This window comes from Fringilla coelebs (genome assembly GCF_963513975.1).
Source record: "Fringilla coelebs genome assembly, chromosome: 5".
NCBI lineage: Eukaryota > Metazoa > Chordata > Aves > Passeriformes > Fringillidae > Fringilla > Fringilla coelebs.
This window is the reverse complement of record NC_140033.1, coordinates 12118714-12140593: the sequence shown is the minus strand read 5'-3', so window position 1 is coordinate 12140593 and position 21880 is coordinate 12118714. Positions and strand designations below refer to the sequence as shown.

The 21880-nt window shown below is 38.1% G+C and overlaps 1 protein-coding gene across 3 annotated transcripts in view; it reads left to right on the top strand.

Moving 5' to 3' along the window:
* The window catches only part of PHTF2 (putative homeodomain transcription factor 2), a 62081-nt gene that overhangs the window by 9373 nt on the left and 30828 nt on the right, over window positions 1-21880 (top strand). For 2 of the 3 annotated variants that reach the window (XM_084206514.1, XM_084206512.1), the window contains exons 2-4: window positions 4265-4341; window positions 16006-16062; window positions 19364-19433. In XM_084206514.1, the coding sequence (XP_084062640.1) occupies window positions 4297-4341; window positions 16006-16062; window positions 19364-19433 (172 nt within the window). In that variant the 5' untranslated portion in view covers window positions 4265-4296. Of the gene's footprint in view, window positions 1-4264; window positions 4342-16005; window positions 16063-17786; window positions 17942-19363; window positions 19434-21880 lie in introns of those variants that run through there. The other variant, XM_084206513.1, reaches the window with a different exon arrangement.

Here is a 21880-nt window from a genome sequence, read left to right as displayed (position 1 = left end):
ACCTGAAGGCAGCTAAATATAAATTTCTGTGGCTTTTGAGAAACTGCTACTTTGATTGCAAGGTGTGTTGTGTAATATGATTATGCCCTGAACTGGGAAATAGCTAAGCAACCCCACCTTTGAATAGGGATCACCAAAACTAGGTAGTCCTCTCTATTAAGCTTTAAGAAAGTAGTGAAGCTTTGATTAAAAAATATTGCTAGTTATTCATAGCATTGCTTGATGGAAATGTGACGAAAGCTCTGTTGACTGTGACAGAGAGGTTGTGATGAAGCTTTTATATTTGGATGCTCTATCTAATCTTTGAAGTTGGCAGTATTTTTTGTGTTGCTTTGAAGTCTTCAGCTAGTTAAGATTAACTTAAATCTTGCTGTAGTTACTCTGCAGAGGACATTGTACAGCTGAGTGCTAAAGCTGGTCCCTATCCTAGATGCAGGCACTTGACAGAGAACATGGAGCAGAAGGATGGGTCCAGAGAGGATGAGGGGAGAGCCAGGCAGAAGAGCAGGACTGCTCTGTCTGATTGTGTTTGTCTGTCAGCTTCACCCAGTTGATCCTGGTGTGCTTTAGAGCCAGGCTTTTACAGGCTGACCTCAGGATCAATGTCAGCTGGAAACACGAATGGCAGGGCGAGTTGTAATGAAAATGCAGAGTTCTGAAATTGCTAAAATACTTAGTCTACAGTCTGAGGTGTTCAGTGAGCTGTGGGGCAGATAGTCAGAGCCAGGGCTGCAGCTGAAGTGCCTTGAGTTGTTTCCACCAATCCCTCACCCAGATAAGCTGGCTTCAGACTGAGTCTGTTAAACTCATAATATCTCATTAAGCCCCCCAAAACCTAAAGACAAACAAAAAACCAAACCACAGACAAATCCAGCTCCTGCAAGCAGAAACACAGAAATAATTAAATAAACTTTTTCACCTTTCATTATTGTGCTGTCTCAGAAATGGTTGTGTAGCTCTTGGAGAAAGCATGTGATATTTCCTAGTAGAGGTATTTTTTACTTAGCACACCAAACTCTGTTTTGAGACATCAATCCCATGATTTTGTCTTATTTACTTTTGTAAGCATAATCCTGGCATTTGTTTATGCAAATGTGCATGCTAATAAGCTTTAAATGCCACCAAAATAGATTTATGGAGGATTTAATGCAGAGAGTTTCTTAAAAATATGAAAACCATGGATAATCTAAATAACAGGTTTGTTGATAGAAATCAAATAAAGCTACTTCTTTATATTTGGTTTATAGTTTTGTGAGGTAATTTTTTCTTGAGGCAAAGGATTTTAGAGTGAATTAAAAAGCTACTGCAAACAAAGGTTACTGTCTTTAAAACGGCTGATAGCCATTTTTAGCCATATTTGACACAGTTTGAAGTCTTGGATTCATGAGCTAATGTTTGGTTTCCTGAAAAATAATTGACCTTAGAGAAAGACATCAAGTTAATGTAGCTGTTGAGGGAGAGGTTTCTGTCCAGATTCAGCAGTTCTAATGAGTTGTTCCAACCTTTGTCTCATCCTGTGATTAGGCTGGTAGGAAGCTGGGTATATTGTATTTGAGAGGAGTGATATTTTAGAGAAATGAGAAGGAGTTAAAGGTCCTCCAAGATGAGGTCATGAAGGCAGGGAAGGTGAGGGTGTAAATGTGATCAGTATCTGTGGGGCCCCTTCCTGCACTGCACCCCAAGTGTGATCAATATCTGTGTGCCCCCTTCCTGCCCTGGCACCTGTCACTGCTGTCACTGTGACTGTGTGATGTGGGTGGTGTGTGTGGAGAAGGGTTTTATGTCACTTTTGAGTCCAGTGGAACAAGGGATTTTTAAAGTCAAGTTTAATTGAAGAGGTTATCCAATAAGAAAGCAAGTCCTGCTGTAAGCTTTGTATGGGTGAGAAAGAAAAGTCACCAGCTCATGTGATATGTCAGGTTATAGCAGTCTCTCTTGGACTCCTTCCTTTATGTGATAGTATTTTGATATTTATTGTGCCAGTGGATTCTTAATAATTGATAGTTGCTCTTAGGAAAACAGACTCTGTTATCAGAAGCAAATAGATCAGAAACTATCACAGATGTCGACAGAGTCATGGCTGCCAACTTTAACTGACTTGATGTGACTTACATGATATTTCCAACAGTGGAAAAATTGAGGTGTTTGATTGCTCAGTTGTACCAATTGTCAGTGTTCTGACATTTCTGAAATTTTCAATGACTGTCTAAGCTCTCTGAGACATTTCTTTCTCTTGAGTTGTAGTTTTATATGAAGTTGTATAGAAGATACAGGAGTTGCACTGTTAGAAATCTTAAAAATAGGTTCATTTGGGAAATATGAACATGTGTGGCATTATGTCTCTTAGAGATCCTCAGGCACTGATATAATATCAATCCATTTGTTGAAGGTTTGTACTATAGTGTATATGGTGCATGTCCAAACTAGAGGCAGTATTATTTATATCTTTTAAATAATGCACTGTATAAAATAGGAGTATGTCCATTAGACATATTCCTATTTTATACAGTGCATTACTTGAAAGGTATAGTCAGAGAAGAATGAACAAACAAATGTCAGTGCAGAACTGAGTCTTTTGGAGGGTCGTTTTTTAAATAAATAGAATCATACTGCATTGGAAGGGAGCCATAAGGATCATCAAGTCCATCTCCCTGGCCTTGCACAGGACCACCCCATCTCTGTGGCACTCCACTGGGTGCTGTCTTACAGCTGCATATCTTTTGTGTTGTGGTGCCCAGAACTGCCCCCAGCACTTGAGGTGATCCCAGTGCAGAGCAGAGTGGACAGTCCCCTCCCTTGCCCAGCTGGCCATGCTGTGCCTGCTGTCACCAGGACAGGGTTGGCCCTCCTGGCTGCCAGGGCACTGCTGGCTCATGTTCCCATGAACCAGGACCCCAGGTTCTGCAGCTTCTCTCCAGCCTTTTTTCCCCAGTCTTCACACACAACCAGGGTGCAGAATGTTGCGCTTTCCCTGGATGAACTTCATGTGGTTAATACCTGCTTTAAGGAAAAAACCCGAACCCTGAATTTTTTGGTGATGAATAACATGTCATGAGTTGCTCTAATGCTTAGGTCTTTCATAAAGACACTCATTGTCTTCATGTAATCTACTGTACAATTTTGGTTTCTATCCCATTTGTTGAATGTTGCATTTTTCTTTGCCTTTCTTATCTGTGTAAAAGCTGTAAACAAATGTCTTTAAATCAAGAGGTAGATCCCAAATAGTCTTTTATTATATAAACTTCCTACAGGTTAATAATTCTTGCTTCCTTTTAATGAAGAAATATAAGGTGTAATGTTATTGTTGATACTGACAACTTAAGTGTAATATTTTTACTCAGGATGGATCTTGGAAAATGCTTGATGTATAGTTTGGTGTTTGGGGACTAAGTCACTGCCCTCCTTATGACACCCTTAACCATGTCCTTGCCACCAGTGAGGCCACACTCGGGGTGCTGGCTCCAGTTCTGGGCTTCCCAGTACAAGAGAGGCACAGATCTATACCTGAAGGCTTTTTATGTTTTTCTTTTCTTTATTTTTTTCCCTCTCTTAATGAACTCTAGCTGACTGATTACACAAAGGAAGACTGTAAAAAATAGTTTCAAGATAGAAATATTTTACGTAAGCTGAAAGGTTGGGTTTTGGTCTTTTTTTCATGCTGATTGCTGATTACAGTGGCATCAAGTATTAGCTAATGCTGCTGCTATTTGTTACCATTAAAAGAACCATACCATTCTTTGGTTTTCTCCTTTTGACTTGGTTTTGGTCTACTGTTTTCATGAGGGTGCTAGTTATGATTAGTGAAGTTCTAGCACCGATATTGTTTTGTTCTCCAAGTATATCTAATAGTGTGTATGGATTTTTCTTGCATTTTTTAACAATTATTGCTGGCCTTCAGAGTACTGTGTTGGGCTTAATTTATCAGGAAATAGGTTGCTTAATTTATCAGGAAAAAAAAAAGACTGCATGTAATAAAGCACTTGTGAGGTTCCTGTGCGACAATGACAGATCACCTCTGTGCAGCCTGTGTGTTTTACTGGGAAGGAAGGACAAAACTGGGGCTTTTGATGTCCTGTAGCAGCAGATTTGTAATTTTTTGTTTGCCTAGAGGAGAAAGCCCAAACTCTTAGTGGAGTAGAGATGAAGCAATGTGTAAAGTCAATACAGCTGTTCAGTGATTTGCAGGTAACGGGAGTGTTTCTGCATTCCCTGCTTGGCCTTTGTAGGGAAGTGGAAGTAAAGTTCTGTCTCTTTCTGTTAACAGCCTAAAATGACTCTGTGAATTCAGTGGAATAAATGGCGTCCAAAGTAACTGATGCTATAGTTTGGTACCAGAAAAAGGTAAGATTTCTATTTGTTTTTATGGTGGCCTATTGTGTTTATATGTTAATATAACAAATATAAAATAGTTATGCATTACTTGTTAGCATTGTATGAGAGTGAGTAGCGTGAAACTTTTCTTCCATAGGTAATTAAGTATTGAGTGACATGAAATAGCTTTTAATCTATAGCTAAGTCTATAGCTTTTAGTCTATAGTCTTCTAGCTGAAAACTCCTTACTCCCATAGTTACCTGTGCTCTGCAAAAAACCAAATTTTGCATTCTCAGTAGAGTGTTAATTAATGTACAGGTGAATGTTGTTTCTATAGCACAGAAAAGAATCCTTGTATTTAAGTAGAAAGTAAGAATTGAAACAAATGTTCTGTCAGTAACAAAACCCCTGTATAATATGTACCCAGAAGAGAGAGTCTTGGCTCTCTGTGGTTTAGTTAGTTTCTGTGAGTTAGTATTTTCCTTGGGTCAATAGCTGTCATTTGGAGAGGGACCATCTTGTCCTTAAGCAAATAATGCAGTGGTCTTCAAAACAGAAATTCTGGTTAGCTTCTGGCAAAGCAGCAGTTACTTCCTAGAAATAAGGTAATACAGGTCTGCTTTGTTGAGGTCTTTACAACAGTGAATTAAAGGTACAGTTGAAAGAGCAGAAAAATTAATTTTGCTGACTTAATTTATACCAATCATTCAATTATGTATTAAAAACTTGAAAATAATTCACAGTTTAATGATGAATTTTTGTTTGTTTTTATTTTACCATTTACTCTGATTTGGAAGATGACTTGTAAAAGATCTAATGTAATGAAATTCAGTGCAGGATCACATGGAAGGGGAAAGTGATGTTGGTTTTACCTGCTTCCACTCATTCTCTCGTACACTTAATTCACTCACTGTGTAGAGATATTAGAGTACTGATATCCAAACAGCAAGCTGTGTTTGTATTTGGTCTGGCCAGGATCCCTTTGTGCAGTGTATGAGATGCTGGGTGTCAGATCCTCATCATGTCTCTGAGGTTGTTTTTGTTGGTGATGATGCACTATCCTTTGGACAGATCTTTCATGATATTCAGCTTTACATATAGATGGTCCTTTGATGCAAGAAAGAGCCTGCAGTCTCTGTAAATCTTAAGTGAATTAATATTTGTTGTCTGGTTGGTTTTGGTTTTTTTTTTTCAAATACATGTGTGTTTCCTGTTGGTCATACAGTAAAAGGAGTAGCGCATTTGATATGCTCCAACTTTCCATCCTCCTGATGTTAGGAAGGCAGGATGAGTCACTGAGGTGTGATTTTACAGAGGGCAGACCTGATCTTGATATAATCCAGCCATTCCTCAGTTTTACTTTTCCCAGGACATTGCTCCTAACAGGATTGCTTGTTATCAGTACAAGTCATTCTTTTAACCCTTGTTCTGTCACTTTTTCCCAATGATTTCACTCACGTCTCCATTTTCTTTGTTCATAGTAAAACCAGCATTTCTGTGGTGAATCTCTGTAGGCTTTTACAGGGGTCTGCTTGGCCAGGAATTGCACAGTGCCTTTATGGCAAGGAGTTGTGTTGAGGTGGCTTTTGTTACTTCTGGAAGGACTGATCTGTCTTCAGGAGGGATAAGATCAAGTATAAACCAGATGTTGGTCTTCCCCCTGGTGTGAACAAAATTTAATTGCAATCCACATGTGGACTGGGATCTGCCGAATGAGCAAGTTATGTTGCTTTTGTATGAGGAAGTGTAATGTTCTGAGGCAAATGGCTGTATTGCAGAAAAGTTGCAGATGTTCATGTGATTTAGACTGTAATTTCTTAGGTACCACAAATTCAGGGTTCTCCTGGATCTGGCTGGTAACCCCAAAGAGTTTTCTAACTCTGTAGTGTGGTGTGTGCGATCTGTTCCTGAGAGTATCCAGACTCTTTCACCTTTGCCCTTGACTTTGCTTATTTATTTGTTTAAATCTGTTACATGGCACAGTATTTTTTACCCATGGATTTGTTGTTTAAACCAAGGATTTCAATTTGGGGAACAGAAAGAGTTGTGCTAATGTTTAGTTGACAGCAGACTTTCTTTTTCAGTCCTTGCTTATGACGTCAAGATACTGAACTGTAAGACCTGTTGTTTGCTTCCAGTTTTAAATTTTAATTTCAGTTTTATTGTAGTTGTCAGAGTTGTCTCACTGGTTAGATCTGCTGACTCATTACACCTGTAACTGGAATTGAAAGTGGGGAGGGGTCAAAATGTAGCACGTTCTAGAAGAAGAAGTTTGTTTCTGGGGCAAGAGAGAACCAGGGTTGCAGTCATTATTGATCAAATTGATATTACTCACCTCTATGATGAAATGAGAAAAAATAAACTGTTGTTTTGGGGAGGTGTTTTCAGATTAATAAATTGATATATGAATGCCTTGAAAAAGAAAGTTCACTTCTGGTATTTCTAGTTATAGGTGACTAAGAAGCATTTGAGTAGGTTGGGGCTGTGTAAGAAATATTGAGCACATAACTTACTCTTGTCTTTCTTAGTTTTCAGTTTTAATGTATTTTTAAATATGTGTCACTCTACTGAGTTTCAAAGATCTGTTGGTTTCTCAGGAGACATTTTTATATCTCTTCAATGGAAAGAGTTAAGCAATTGAGCTCTTCCAACCCTACTTAAGACAAGTTTTGCAAACAGCAAGTTTACTCATGACTCATGCTATTGTCTGAAATTGAGCTCCTTACACCAGGATGATTTAGTAATACCCTTAATTGTTTAAAAGGTCAGACCTTTTATTATGTAAACATGTTTTTCTGTTTTGAGAATAGATTTACTCTGCTTTTAGTGCACTGGAGCTCCTGATTACTGTCTCATGAAAATACAGTTATCAATCCTGAATTATTTTAAGTTGTATTGTAAGATTTCAGAGTGGTATTACAACAGCTTGTTATTTGAGATACAAGGTTGCAAGGACAGAGTTTTAGTGCTTCCAGTGCATTTCCCAGACAGTACAAATACTTTTTCAAGGCATGAAATCAGGTTGATTCAGTAGACTGGATACAGGTTGACTCAGTAGAAATTAAAGGAAACCTGTGCCGTATTTCTTGATGCACTGGGGAGCACAGTGCTGAGATATGTGTGACAGAGGGTTGGCCTGGCTTGTTTTCAGCCCTTGGACCTGCCCTGCTTCTTGCAATAAAAGGGAGTGGCAGGACTGTCTGCATGGCTCTCTGGAAGGGTTCCAGACAACTTCTCACATAGATGCACCACTTGGTTCATATCCTTAGGATTATGTGTATGTACCACAATACTGAAATTGCTTCAGCTTGGTAATTGATTATTTTGTGGAGAAAGTCATCATAGTGTTTCCTGTGAAAAAAATCTGACACCCCACATGTATTGAAAACAATTTCAGTATCTGTTGGCAAAACTTTTGTATGATACTGATACTATATATGTCCTTGAAGTATTGCCTGAGTAACAGTAACTGATGTTAAAAATAATAAAGTTATGAATAATTTAAAATACTGTTTTAAAAGTTATGCTTGTAATACTGTTTAAAGTACTGTTAAAAAAGTTATGCTTGTAACTTTTTGCATAAATTTCTTAAAATACTTTCAGTCTTTACAGATAATAATAGAGGGAATTTTTGGTCTGGTTTCCCGTTTGGAGAAGATGTGTAAATTTACCTTAATGACTTTCTGATTTTCAATCCTTACAGAAGCCTTGCTGCTAAAATGGGAAACTCCTCCTGCAATATTACCAACAAATTTGTACAATTATGTTGTTCCTTCTCTTGGGGATGGTTGTAGGGGAAAGCAGAATGAAACTTATTGGATTGAGGCTGAATCCTGCACCTGATTGCATATCATTTAACTCTGCCAATGCAGCTTTCTGCTGCTCTGGGTGTCCCTTGGGTACAGCTGTTAAAGGGCACAATAAAACAAATGAGATGTTTTCTCTCTCATGGCTTTAAAGGGCAAAATTAGAGTTCTAATGGCATTGCTTTAAGATCTTACTATTCAGTGTTTTACAGCTCATCAGTCCAAGATTATACTTGCCTGTTTAGATTCATGGAGTGGCCTGGGTTGGAAGGGACCTGAAAATTCATCATTTTCCAACCCCCCAGCCATGGTCAGAGACATCTTCCACTAGAGCAGGTTGCAGCTTGGAGCACTTGACCTCAAACTTCTCCATGTCCCTGGTAACCAGCTCTCCTGTTTCTCTCCACAGAGGGCCCACTTTTTCCTAGCATTCTTTCTGTCATCAACAAACCTGTAGAAGCTTGTTTGTGTTGCCCTTGAGGTCCCTGCCCACGTTTAACTCTATCCGTGCTTTAGTTTTCCTAATCTGGTCCCTGTAATAAGTTAATAAAGGAGGAGTTAAATGATGATTATATCCTACCTTGAAGGCACCTGATTTCCTTTTTGGCATTGAATACACATAATTCATTATTCACCCTGGCACCAAAGGCAGGTTTTACCAAATGGATAGGCTCTATGGCTGTTTTACCTAAAACTTTGGATGCTGAAACTGCATTGATTTGAAAACATCTGACTTAAGTGCTGAAACTTGACGAGTGTTGGAGCTGGCATTTGTCTGAGCATGGAGGAAGAAAATGTGTGCTTAGATAGAGTTTCCTTCCACATTTGGTACTCAAGCAGTTGCCTGAACTAGCAGGGATTTACCTTCAGTGCCTTGTTTGGTGAGGCAAAACTCTGGTTTCTGAATCTGAAAACTCTGAATTCTGAATGTGCAAAAGAGAGCTCCAGCAGGAGCTGTGGCTGAATGAAGCAGGCTTGCATTTTGCCTGCCTGTAGGCTCCCATTCCTGCTTTGCCTTCCCACAGACTTCCATACATTTATTTAGTGAATTTGGTCAGGAAACTCATCCAGCTAAAAGTAAGACTGCAAGTCTACAAGGAGATGAACCTATCTAATGGCAGGGGAATGATGAGATGAAATCCCTCTGTCTTGAGAAGGGTTCTCCGGTTCTTAAATTGTTTAATTAGGCCTTTTGAAATTATAGCCTAACAATTTCTTTTCTCTTCCTGTGTGATCTGGTTGATATTTTAGCCACCCAGACAAATGCAGGGGTAACAAGGAAAGCATGCTATGAGAAGTGGAAATGATCAGGGACATCAGGGTAATGATATTCTGAAATCCTAGTGGCAACGCCAGTAAAGTTTGCTAGATTTTCAGAGATCTTCAGGGAATTATACTGAATAATGAGCCTGTCAGAGTGGTTTTCTTTTCCCAGTTACATCTTGAGGCTGGTTTGTTTTGTGCAACTACATTATCATTAAGAAAAATAAAATGTTTCAGAGTTAAATCCTTAACACTTGGAGAGTAGCTGGATGTTGTTAGCAGTAGTGTAGCCATGGACCCAGGGATTGCTCTTGGTCAGCTCACCTCAGACAGCACCTAGGGTGTTGTGTCTACCTTTGGTTATTCCTCTACTCTCATTTAGTTTAACCTACAAACCTGGTTTCTAGCTGTTCTTCTGTATGTAGTTTATGTTTAATTGCGTGATGAAAAGAGATGTTTTGTGGTTTTCGTAGATATCTTAAAATTTGTAAGCCATTACTCAGGGCAATAAATAAGTATGGCTGACAGATCTTAAGAAGAATTAATCAGTGAAGAATAATTCAGAAAAAACATTAGTATGTAGTTGATAAATGTTTAATTAGCTATTACTGGACTCTGAAAGGGATGGTATCTCTAAAGTAAGCCTTAGTAAAATTATTGTTCAGTGAAATGGCTGTAAATACAGTGCTGTTGCAGTTATTGGAAGAATTTAAGTGGGTCATTAGTTGGCAATTCAGATAGTTAATAATAAATAACTCTTATTAAAGTTTGAATTGCTTGCTTAATTTTACTCCAAATAGCTGGTTTCAGCTCTCCCTCTGGCACCAGACAAGAAGAAGGGAGGGGTCTTGGCATATTTTAAAATCAGAAGTAACGATTCAGCAGTTATAAATTCAAAGCTCTATGCCTTAGAATATAGAACCTTAATCCCTTCACTGTCCTTCTCCATTTGACTGAAAGTTACTAAACTCCTTGCTGTTAACAGACAGTGTACCACTGTCTATAGTGATTTCTAGCTATGTTTTATCAGCTAAGTTTGTCTTAGTTTAGCTTGTCCAGTCCACATATTGACCATAAACAAAATTGAAAAAACCTGCCATCCTTGAAAATGAAAAATATCCAGAAAAAACCCCATCCCAAGACTAGAAATCTACTCCAACAGAGATAATTATACTGCTGAGCTACCAGAGTATTACCTTTACTGCAGCGGGGATCAGTTCATGTAAGAAAAAAGCAGTTCAAAATAACTTTTAATTATCCTGTTCTAAATTTTGAGAAAATGAGACTTATTGTAAAAGTTAGTAATATTGCCTGTATAGAAATTATTTCTATATGGATATCTTAATACTAAAATTGATGAAGAAAAACATACATATTTTAATTATGCTTGATTGTAGAAGTTAATAAAGCATATTTGCTAATATTTTAGCACTAAATATTTTAATAAGGTGTCAGACACTCCAAGGAAACAGCTTTGTTGTTTATTTACCAAACTCTAGACCTTACATATTCTGGAATTGTTATACTATTGTGATGTGGCTTGTAAAAGTGTTTAGACATTTTAAAGAGCAAAGTTTAGCACACAAGTTTCATTATTGATAAACATTAAAGTTTTAAGATCCAAGAGGAAATACTATGTATTCCTAGGATTATAATCTTTGCTAGTCTGCATGCTCATAAATTATAAATGCCTCTTAAAATATTGATCAATTCCATTAGAATCAGAAGGGCCTTGTGAGTATTGGGCTACAGGTTGATAGCATCACTACATTAGCTTAAAGTGAATATCAGTGTCATTCACAAAGCTCAAGTTCAATCTTGATGCACACGTGGCTCCTTATGAGAAAGGCACCAGGAAGAAACATTGAGCAGTGCTAAAGCCCTTTCCACTGTGCTTTGAACTAAATACTGCTGTGTTTTCAGTAGCTTAACTATTTACTTAAGCTAATTGCTATTGCTGTTATGCAGCCAAACAGTACAGGTGCCAAATTTCACATGTATGAAGAAATTTGATCAAATGCTTCCTGACGTATTTGATTGGGCAAGAGTAAGTGCAGTTATTTTTAGATAATTGCAAGAGATGCACATATCTTTTAAACCCAGAAAATGTTATGAGGAGTCTGCACTTAAAAAGGATCTCAAATTTATTTAATCTTTCAGTCAAGAGCTGGCTTTATAGAGTTTACCAAATGTATAGTTGTAATTTCCCATGCCAAGTCACATACAATTAGATTTTTTTTTTTAATTATTACTTGTGAGGAAATTTTTTTTACAAGAAGACCTATTTGAAAGTTTATTATACCCTGTTAACTTAGGATGTTAAACACCTGCTTCTCTGTTGTGAAAGGGTGGCCGCAGTTTTCAGTTGCATTTAATTCCTAATATTCTGAAAATTTTTATAATCCCTTGAAGAATGGTTGCAAATTCTGCAAATGCATAAATGAACAGAATCCCTTTTATCTTCTTTACTTTGTATTTATTGAGGTGTGAGATCTTCAGAATTTTAGAGGTAGCTGAGTTGGATAGACTGGATAAAATCTTGGCATTGAGGAGGTCTGGGATGCATGATTTAAACTCTGTATAAAATGACATCTACTACTTTATCTACTTCAGCTACAGGTAGGTTACACCACAGTTTTTAATATCTGTAGCATATTACTGACAAGTTTCCTATAACAAGGTTGTGTTGATGCTTGGTGATAAAAGTTACATTTCAAAATGAGACAATAGGCTTGTTATCTAACTTTTTGTTCATGTATTTTCTGCCAAGTCATAACAAATAAAAAATAGAATACAAGTTTGTATTAAGTATTTCAGAAATTAAATAAGAATAAATTTCTGTGTGAAATCAATTTAAAATTGGGATATTGTGTTTTATAGTTTGCTCTAAGAGAAGTTTATTGCCCACTGTTGGGTAGACTGATGGATTGAAAGTATCAGTGATGAGCTGTTACATGAAGAGTCTTGTGCTAGGTCTTGAAGAGATTTTAGAAGCATTTCTTGCCGTTGTGTACTTATAATGGGACCTTTTTTGGACTCCTGTGTTTTGTACTTTATTTTCTCCCAAGGATGGTGCAGAATTTGCAGCTGTGAGGGATAAGACTCCAGGCACAGTGGGTAGTAAATGGGTACTGGAGTTGGTCAGGGCATTCCTGTTGGCAGAAGAGCTCCAGCCAAGGCCTGGGAGGAGCCCTGGGACAGCTGCTTATTGAGGGAGACCTTCCTTTGAGCAAGTTTTATGTATATTTAAATTATTCAGGTTCCAACCTGATCTTATCTCTGGAAGGTTATTCCTTCCTTTTACTTGCCTTTAGAGCTTAATTTCTTTGGTGCTAGACTAGGTGCTAGGCTTCTTTTCCATGTCCTGCAGGTATGTACGGTTGTAAGGAAATACATGAATAGCCAAGAGCCTATATTTGTTTTAGATTTACATTAGATTTAACATTAAACAGAATTCAAATGCAAATACTTGTAAATCCAAAGTCTTTGAAGCTGGAATTCACTGGTGAGCTCAATAATTTAAAACCTAGGAAGGTTTGCTAGTATTAACTTTCCTTCTTCATTCACAAATTATGTTGATTTTAATTCATACAATGTCCAGCATTTTGGTAATCATTGTATGTTATAATTTAGTTTGTTGTAAATGAAAATGTACCTTTCAATGAATTCTGCAGGACACATTTCACAAACTCTAAATCTGCTTTCCTGACATAAGGGAGAGAAAAAAAAATTAATGCCTGTGTTTTTTGCTTGCCTTGTTTGAGTAACACTAGTTCTTCCTATTTTTGTGTAATGTGGGAAATGAAGTGTGCCAGTATCCAGTATTCTACTTTATAATGTTGGCTTTGTTTTCATGTATTTTAATCTGATACATTTTGAAGTGAAGTTTAGAGGGGTGTTTATTCAGATTCTGAGAAGGAAGGTTGAGTATCAGGTTGGAATTTAATGTGCTGAGTGGCACACACACCTGCTTAAACTTTGCCAAAACACAAAGAGGTGATATGAAGTAGATTAAAAAAGAAACCCCAAACATCAACAAAAACCATGTGAGAGACTGTAATGGTACTTGCTGTCTGTAATTCTCTCTTCCACTCCTTTCAGTTTCCACCAGCTTGCCTTGCTGAACGCTCCTGTGCTCAGATGTCAATAACTAAAGTTGATCAGAGGTGGTTGGACTGATCCATTTCTCCAGTAAAACAGTTGTAAAGGACCCTGTCCTTTAAAGTAGTTCTGGATCTCTTATTTTACCTCCTGATGGAATAATTGCTTTACAGGGCAATGTTAAAAGAGAAATGTGAATGGCAAAATCCCTGCTTCTTGTCTTGTTGCGGAGGTGGAAGTTTCTACCTAAAAAAGGAAAATAAATATTTGTTGGAAAATATAATTAAGATTTAAAATCAGTCAACTTCCTTTTATCAGATACCTTCTGGGGTCTGTTTCCTAGAATTCCTTTAACAAATGGTCTGGTATTTGTCTAAAAGAACACTGTTTTAATGACTTTCAATTCTATACTGGTTTCAGCTATGAATGGAATTATGAATGGAGTTTGCTTTGCAGCTTTATTGGCACACAGGTTTCCTTCCTCATTTGGTTGTTACATAACAGAACGGGACGCAGACTTGCATCCCTCCTTCTGTCCTTGTAGAAAGAAATTTTTTTGGAAGTGGGGAGGGGAGGACACAATGCTACACAGCACAAAAATTTTACTCGGGGCTCTTAGCAAATTTAATGAAAACCAGAAAGGCCTGAAATTTCATTTGAAATGGATTTAGAGGAAAAGCCAGAACAATTAGCTGTAAATGCCTGGGTGGAGTGGTTCTTCAATATATTGACTTTTTAATTGCTGGCTGTTATCCAGGTGGAATTAGCTGTTAAACTTCCTTTGGCTTAATTACTTTAATTGTAGTAGGTGCTTAATTCTGCCCACTACTATGCCTGACTCCCTAGTTATTTTCCACAGTTTCTTTTCTTTTTTTCCAAATGGGATGTGTAAAGTATTTATTAATATCAAAAAGCCAGTAGATTGCTTCTTTTGCAAAGTTTTAAAGTAGCAAACTATAGAAATTGTTTAGCTCTTATGAATAGGAAATAGTATTTAAATTTGGGAAAGAGTAATTCAGTTTGCTATTCTCACTTTCAATCTTAGATATGCTTTGGAATTTACTACTCTAAATTAGATTTTTTTTAAATGTTTATTTTTTTTTCCACTAATTGGTCAGGTTTAGAGGCACAGAAGATGCCTTTAGATTTCTTTGTTTATGTAGGTGTGTGTTGGTTTCCCTGAGCATTTTTTTTTTGCATTTATGTTGGATCCTTGGTTAAAAGATTCTTTTTAATTAAGAATGACTCTTTCTTTCTTTCTTTCTTTCTTTCTTTCTTTCTTTCTTTCTTTCTTTCTTTCTTTCTTTCTTTCTTTCTTTCTTTCTTTCTTTCTTTCTTTCTTTCTTTCTTTCTTTCTTTCTTTCTTTCTTTCTTTCTTTCTAAATTAATGCTGAAGGCTGAAATACTAAAAGAAAAATGAAAACAATGTACAAGGTGTGTGCACTTGTGCTGGGGTCTCGTATGTCTGCTGCAGCTGTGAGCTGGAAGGAGGAGTCACACTCTTGCAATAAGATTGAATTTGTGCAGGTTTGCACAAGTGATGGGAGTTGTTCCTCTCTCCTCTCTGTCACGTGTGTGACTGAGCTGCTTGTCGCTTCTGCAGGCTGGAAAAGGAACTTTGAGTCTTAGGAACTGCATCTGTCCTCTCTGGTGACCTTAAAGTGATCTTACACTCAGCTGCTCAGAGTGTGTGATGTGAATCAATCCCCAGATACACAAGATTTTTGTGTCTAGGTAGAACAGCTGGGATGGCAAGGCTTTAAAATTACTATAGTAAAAGAGGTTATTACTGATTATTACCTAGAAATACTGTTTGTGTAGAGTTCACAGCAATCTGATGATTTTTGATAACTTCTTACAAGACTTGGATATGTTGTCTCGTATATTGACTTGTTCTTGTCACCATCTTAGATCCTGAAGTTTCAGGTTGCCCTTCCTGTAAATATCTGACAGTCAATGGGGAAAAGTGCTGTTTCCTTATATTCATTGGGCTCCCCCTGGGCTATAAGCTGGTTGATTACCAGCCTGACCATATATCTGGTTGCTGTGCACTGTGAAGAGATAAAGCTAAGATCATCTGGCTTTAAAAAAGGGTGGAGTGGAATAGGAATTATAGATGGTTTAGAAAAAATAAATTGAGGCTGTGAGTTCAACTAGATGTGCATGTTTCTTTTGAAGTTATCTGAAAGACCATGTCAGTGCAGCTGCCACAGTTCTGCTGGCTCTCCTGTGGAGGCTGCAGTCCTGTCCCACGGTGGGAGGGAGCGTGGTGTTCCCAGTGCAGGGGCTTGCACGAGTCCTGGGATGAGGCTGGGGCTGTGTGAGGTCAGCTCTCCCCTCTGTCACAGTTCAGCTACAGATTAGCTTGATCCTGTCCAGCCAAGATGGAATGGAGAAGATAAAAATTTCTTTGTAAACTCCCCAAGGAAATAACTTGCTGGCTTCATGCTTCTCTTGTTGAAGGTTGATTTGATTTTGTTTTATTATCTTTTAAATACTAATGTAGGTTTTTTTTCTTTTTAGATTGGAGCATATGATCAACAAATATGGGAAAAATCAGTAGAGCAAAGAGAAATAAAGGTAATAATGCAGGTTTTTTTTTTTTTTTGTGGTTATGTATGCTGAAGTAATCTACATTGTATGTGGTGGTATTTAATACTGGTAAAGTAAAACTAGACTTCTGGAGTGTAACCAAATGTAACCAGTGTACTATGCTCTATTTATTTTACATAATTAATAACTCTGCACCATTTAGTGTGATGCATCTTTCTGTATCTCAGTAGTTTTTTTTCTTTTCACTTATCTTAAGACAGGGCTTACTTGTGTTAATACCTCTGTCTTTCACTTTTCTTTGTGATGAATTCTAATGTCAGTTATCTGAGCTCTCTTTGCTTTCAGTTAGTTACCTTATACCTGCAGTTTACTTTCCCTCCTTTATGATGCTGTCATTGTTTTGTACAGTTTATTAGACTGGTAAGTACCTCAGGCTTTGTTTCTCTGAACAAGCAGTTTAACAGTGTTCTGTGCATTTTGGTTTAACTAACAGTACCTATCAGTGTCTGCCACATTGCTAAATTGCTTTGGACATAAAGGAATCACTCCTATAGGTACCAGTTCTGTGGGTTCTATACAAAATACCCATGATGTTAATTTAGTTAACATTTTCTTGCAATTAACCTTTTTTCCCCCTCCAACATTGCATGGAAGTATTGTGCTATTTCTGCATGAGTTTCAAGGTGTTGCTGTTGCTTAACATCAGTAAAATGTACATTGCTTCAGTTTCCTCGGGGATGGGTTTTTTCACTCTGCAGTACTTAAACAAAACTGTATGTGGGGACTTGCTTGCCTTCTGTGGGAGCTGTTCCTGACCTGAGCTGCAGAGTTTTTGTACAGAAATGCACACATTAAGTTGGACCCCATGGTATTTCAGCAGCACAGCTGAGCCTGGGGTTGCCTGAAGGGTCCTTCCCATGGCCATGAAACCCCGTCACAGCTATGGGGGTAGTACATTAATTAACTGCTGTGTAATAGCACATTACTCAAATAGTTGCTACAAATGCTGCAAAAACATGCTGACTGCAAACAGCATCTTGTTTGGCCCAGGAGTCCAATAACTAACAAATTACTGGGGGTGTCTGAGTTTGGGTTGACTGAATGAAGTGCAGTTCGGTAACATCAAGGCACATGACTAAGTTCAGGTATTGCATATTAGTGCTTTAATCTCAAAGTTCCTACAGTGCTTTCACATTATAAATTTAGAGATAATTATATAATGATTTATAAATTAACATCACTAAAAATCTGAAAAATTCATATATTGTGGTCGCAAATATGTTTCTCTTACTACAAATTTATAATTTAGTTATAACTGCAATAGGATTTATGAAGATTAATTATATGAACTAACTGGATGGGTCTGAGCATTATGAAACACTGAGTATTTTTTTTAAATAACCCTAGTCTGAAACTGCTGTTTTCCATGTGTGTTAGAGATGTATGATGCATTAAAGTGTAGAAATTGCATCTGAATAAATGGAGTACTTCTGCTATGTGTGGCAAACAGTTCAGGAGTCAACTCAGTGAAGTCCATGGGTGCTGAAAGTACTGTTTGTGGAATTTTTAAAGAATGATTTACCATTTCTTTTCCTCTGAAGGTCACATCAAGGTGTACTCTTGACTTAGATTTTTCAGAGTTCTTTCTTTAACATGAAAACATAATTTGAGCCACAGTGGTAAATTTTTCTTAAGATTGAGCATGTGTTTCTAGGGGATTATTTCTTCCAAGAAGCACATCTTCATTTAGACTTTCAATAGAGATCTTGTGGTCCATAGGCACTAATACATTTGAAAATGACTATACCATTCAGCATTTTCTTTTTAAGCTTCAGTTTTCTTTATGAATTGGAGTGGCTCACTTATGCAAAATTCACAAGAATCTGTAGCTGATTCTAGAATTATGGTAATTTCCAATTCTAATTATGGGTTGCTTTTCTCATCCCACATAAAATTACTGCAGTTTTAGGACTGCAGTTCTCTAAAAATCTTGCATTATAAGGTCTTTGTAGTGCTTGCATTTAAAATACAACTGGTTGTGTCTATTTGTCATCCTCGGAGTACATTTTGTCCTGTTTGTTTCAGTTGTCCATTAATTTTTTTTTTTGTTTCAAGTAAACTCATTTTTCTAATAGACACATTAGGTAATGACTACATATCTAGCTTGTTTCAGTTTGATTTTTTATCTTTATTTCTGCATGAAAAAGAAATCCAGTTTAATTTAGATGTGAGAAATATTTTAAGCTGCATTCAGTTGAACATTTTGCTTGATATTATTCTTACAAAGATTAACACTACCAGATTTCACTGATTTATTTCTCATTGACAGTAACTTTATTTATATGCTTTCATTTATACCTAATGTTTACATTTTAGTAGTGTTTTTACACATGGACAATCCCTGGCAATGGTAGAAATGTACAGTTCACCAATTTAAATGCTTTTTGAATGAGAACAGTTAAATGGTTTTCATAATAATTTCATTTGTATTCTAAATATTTTTTGAAATATTTTATTTTACTCTGTATGAATTGTATGCTGTGATTTCCTTACTGTGTAATGTGACCAAGAATCTAAGCTAAGGGGAGCAGAATAAACTCACAGCTGTCTCTGAGACTTGAGAGTAAAGCATCACATTTTAGCATTAAAATACACTTGAAAGCTTTGCCAGCAAGTTTGGGTCTTCTGTGATGGAAGATGCTGCTTCTAAAAAAAAAAAAGCTTGCTTTTCTTCCTGCTTATTCCTGTTGTGTGGGATTTTCCCCTTCCTATTAATTGGCTAATCTCTATTCAGTACTGAGGAAAAATTCAATACTTTCCTAGAATTTGGATTTCTGAGAGCTTGCTGATTAGTGGCTCCTGCATTGCAATGTGAATTGCTATCTGGGTTTGGAATTAAAGAGTTGCAATGTAAGCATTTTGTGAAGTTGAGTTAGACATCCAAGGAGTAAAGAGATCCAAGAATGTAATTTGTTGCAAAAATTCTGAAAAGCTACTAGAAATGTATTACTAATTCTTGCAAGTGTGTGCATACATTGTCTGCATAATGCAAAGCCATGAGTTCTCAGTGCCTGTTTGAAAAATAGCCTGGTGGGTCAGTAATTGGTTGGGTTTTATATAGGTTGTAAAGTGTGTAAAAGGCATCCATTGTGCATTGTTTTTTGGAATGCTTAATTTATAGTACTTTAAATCTATGAAGTTGACATGTTTGTCTGAATTTTCAGTCTCAGTATAGGTTAAATACAATTACTGACCACATAGATATTTTTGTCTATTGTAATGTCTGTCATCTGCATGAAGGTATTTTGATAGTATTTATCTATTGCAGGGTTTGAGAAACAAACCAAAGAAAACAGGACATGTGAAACCAGACCTCATAGATGTTGATCTTGTAAGAGGTAGGTTCTGAGCTAGAAAAAGCTGAATTTCTCAGTATTAAAATAACAGTCATCCTATGTCTTATAACAAAAGTGGATTACTAGGTTTAAAACATCTCCAAATGAAACAAAACACAGCCAACACTACATAACTCTTCCCTAAAGCAGATGGATAGGAAACGTTATTAAATAATGATATTAAGATTAAATTAAAATGTTAAGAATTTAATTTAAATTTTGTTGTATAGATCTGAATTTTGAAAAAAAGGAGAAAGAAACTTGTACATTCTTATATAATTTTAAAATTACTAGTTTGTCTTATATAAATTTATTATTGTCTTATATCATTATAGAGTTACTAGTTACTAGTTTACTAGTTTTACTCCTACTGCCAGGCGTTTAGACTTCTTTTAAGTCTTCTGACATCTGGAGGCAATGTTATATTGAAGTTTATGGAGGGTAAAAATGTATAGGCCTTGATTGTTTCTTGCTTGTTTTAAATAACAACATGGCAACAGAAGGTCAGATGATATGAGACTTTCAGGAAAGTCTTTATTTAGTCTTGATTATTTCTTATCTGTTTGTAATTTCCCTTATGCCTCATGAAGGCTGGGGAAGACATTATTGAGTGTTTTATCCATGAGCCCAGCAGCCAGCACAGTCTCCTGCATCCATTGCAGGGAAGCCAGGCGGTGCATGTCGGGCACCCCCACACCCAGCCTTGGCCTCCAGAGGCCTTCTCGTGCCCTCTGTCCCTGGAACCTCGCCCCCTCTGTCCCTGGAACCTCACCCCCTCTGTCCCTGGAACCTTGCCCCCTCTGTCCCTGGAACTTCTCCCCCTCTGTCCTCGGAGCCTCACCTCCTCTCTGTCCCCCTCCCCTCTGTCCCCCTCCTCTCTGTCCCCCTCCCCTCTGTCCCTGGAGCTTCCCGCCGTGCCGCCCTCGCTGGAGCTGCCGGCACCACCACGGCTGTGCCGCGGCCACACAGATCCCCCCAGCTCTGGCACAGATCCCCCCAGCTCTGGCACAGATCCCCCCCGGCTCTGGCACAGATTCCCCCCAGCTCTGGCACAGATGCCCCCAGCTCTGGCACAGATCCCCCAGCTCTGGCACTGATCCCCCAGCTCTGGCACTGACGGCCCGTGCTGATGCTCAGCCCCATGTCTCAGCCCCAAGTGGGTGTCCTTGGACACACAGCAGGCGGCCCCTGGCCCAGGAGAGACCAGGGAGTTGAGGGAGAAGTGAGGCCAGGCTGTGCTGACCCTGTGCCATGACCAGACACACAGCGCTCTGGGCAGTGGCTCTTTGTGTGACCAGTCCTTTTTATCCCCTGACCCCTCAGTTCCACAGCTCTTGTTCCTCCCTGAATTGGCCAGAGCCTTTCTTTCCCCCACCCCTGGATTCTTTCCTAAATGCCCTACTCCTGCTGTGCCATCTGAGCTCCTTTTCCCTGGCATCCCACAGTGAGTCTCCCCTCAGTAGGTGTCCCTTTTCCTGGAAGGTGACTTGGAGAGCTGCTCCCAGCAGTGCATGGTGAGGACTCACACCTGCTCATGGTGTTCATGCCGTGGTTTGGATTCCCACCTGCTTTTCTGCCTCTCTCCTGCTCTCATGGAGATGGGCCAGAGCTGAGCTGATGGTTCCAGTGATGGGTCTGTGAGGAGAACCCTGGAAGGATCCTACAAAGCATTATTGGGGCTCCTTCCTCCCATGCTCTCTTTGATCTGCTCTGTGGTTGTGCAGAGTGCTGTTCTCACATCGCCTAACAGTTTAATTTTTTAAAAATGGGAATGTGAGAGAAAGAAACAAAATCAAATAACATTTGAACTTATAAGAAACTAAGAAACAGTGTTGGACCTTTTCAGTGCAGTGCTACATGAATAGCATTTAAATGACTGCATGGATGTCTAAGTTGGCATTAAAGTAGTTTCAGAGCTGGCAGTGTTTTACCTGTACAGCACAGAGCTCACAAGTGCCAGTGCTGGTTGTAAATGAGATGGGGATGGTGTAGCCGCATGCAGTATTTCAGTCAATAACTTTGCATCATTTAAGTCACATCCCCATTAAGTAAATTTTACACAGTTTTCTGGCCGGGAAGAAAAAGAAATGGAGAGATATTGGAGAGAAAGGACATTTGAGTGAGAGAGATAAAAAGTGGTATAGAAGGAGACACCAAGAGAAATTGTTCTTTGGGTGGCTTCCCTGCTCCTGGGGCTAGTCCTCAGCTGGACAGATTCACTTCAGTGCTTCCCAGCCTCATTCAGTTTTCCTCAGTGACATGGCTGGTGCAATTTACAGATGTTGGTATTTTAAATCCCTTTTCTGTGTCGGGAAGGGACTCTGCTATGCCTGCACAGCCTGTAGAGTTTTCATGAGACTTGTTGCTTTGTGTAAAGTTTCTGATACCTCTATGAAACAGAACAATTTTTAATAATTCATTTTAGAATAAGTTTGACATGGGAATGTTTT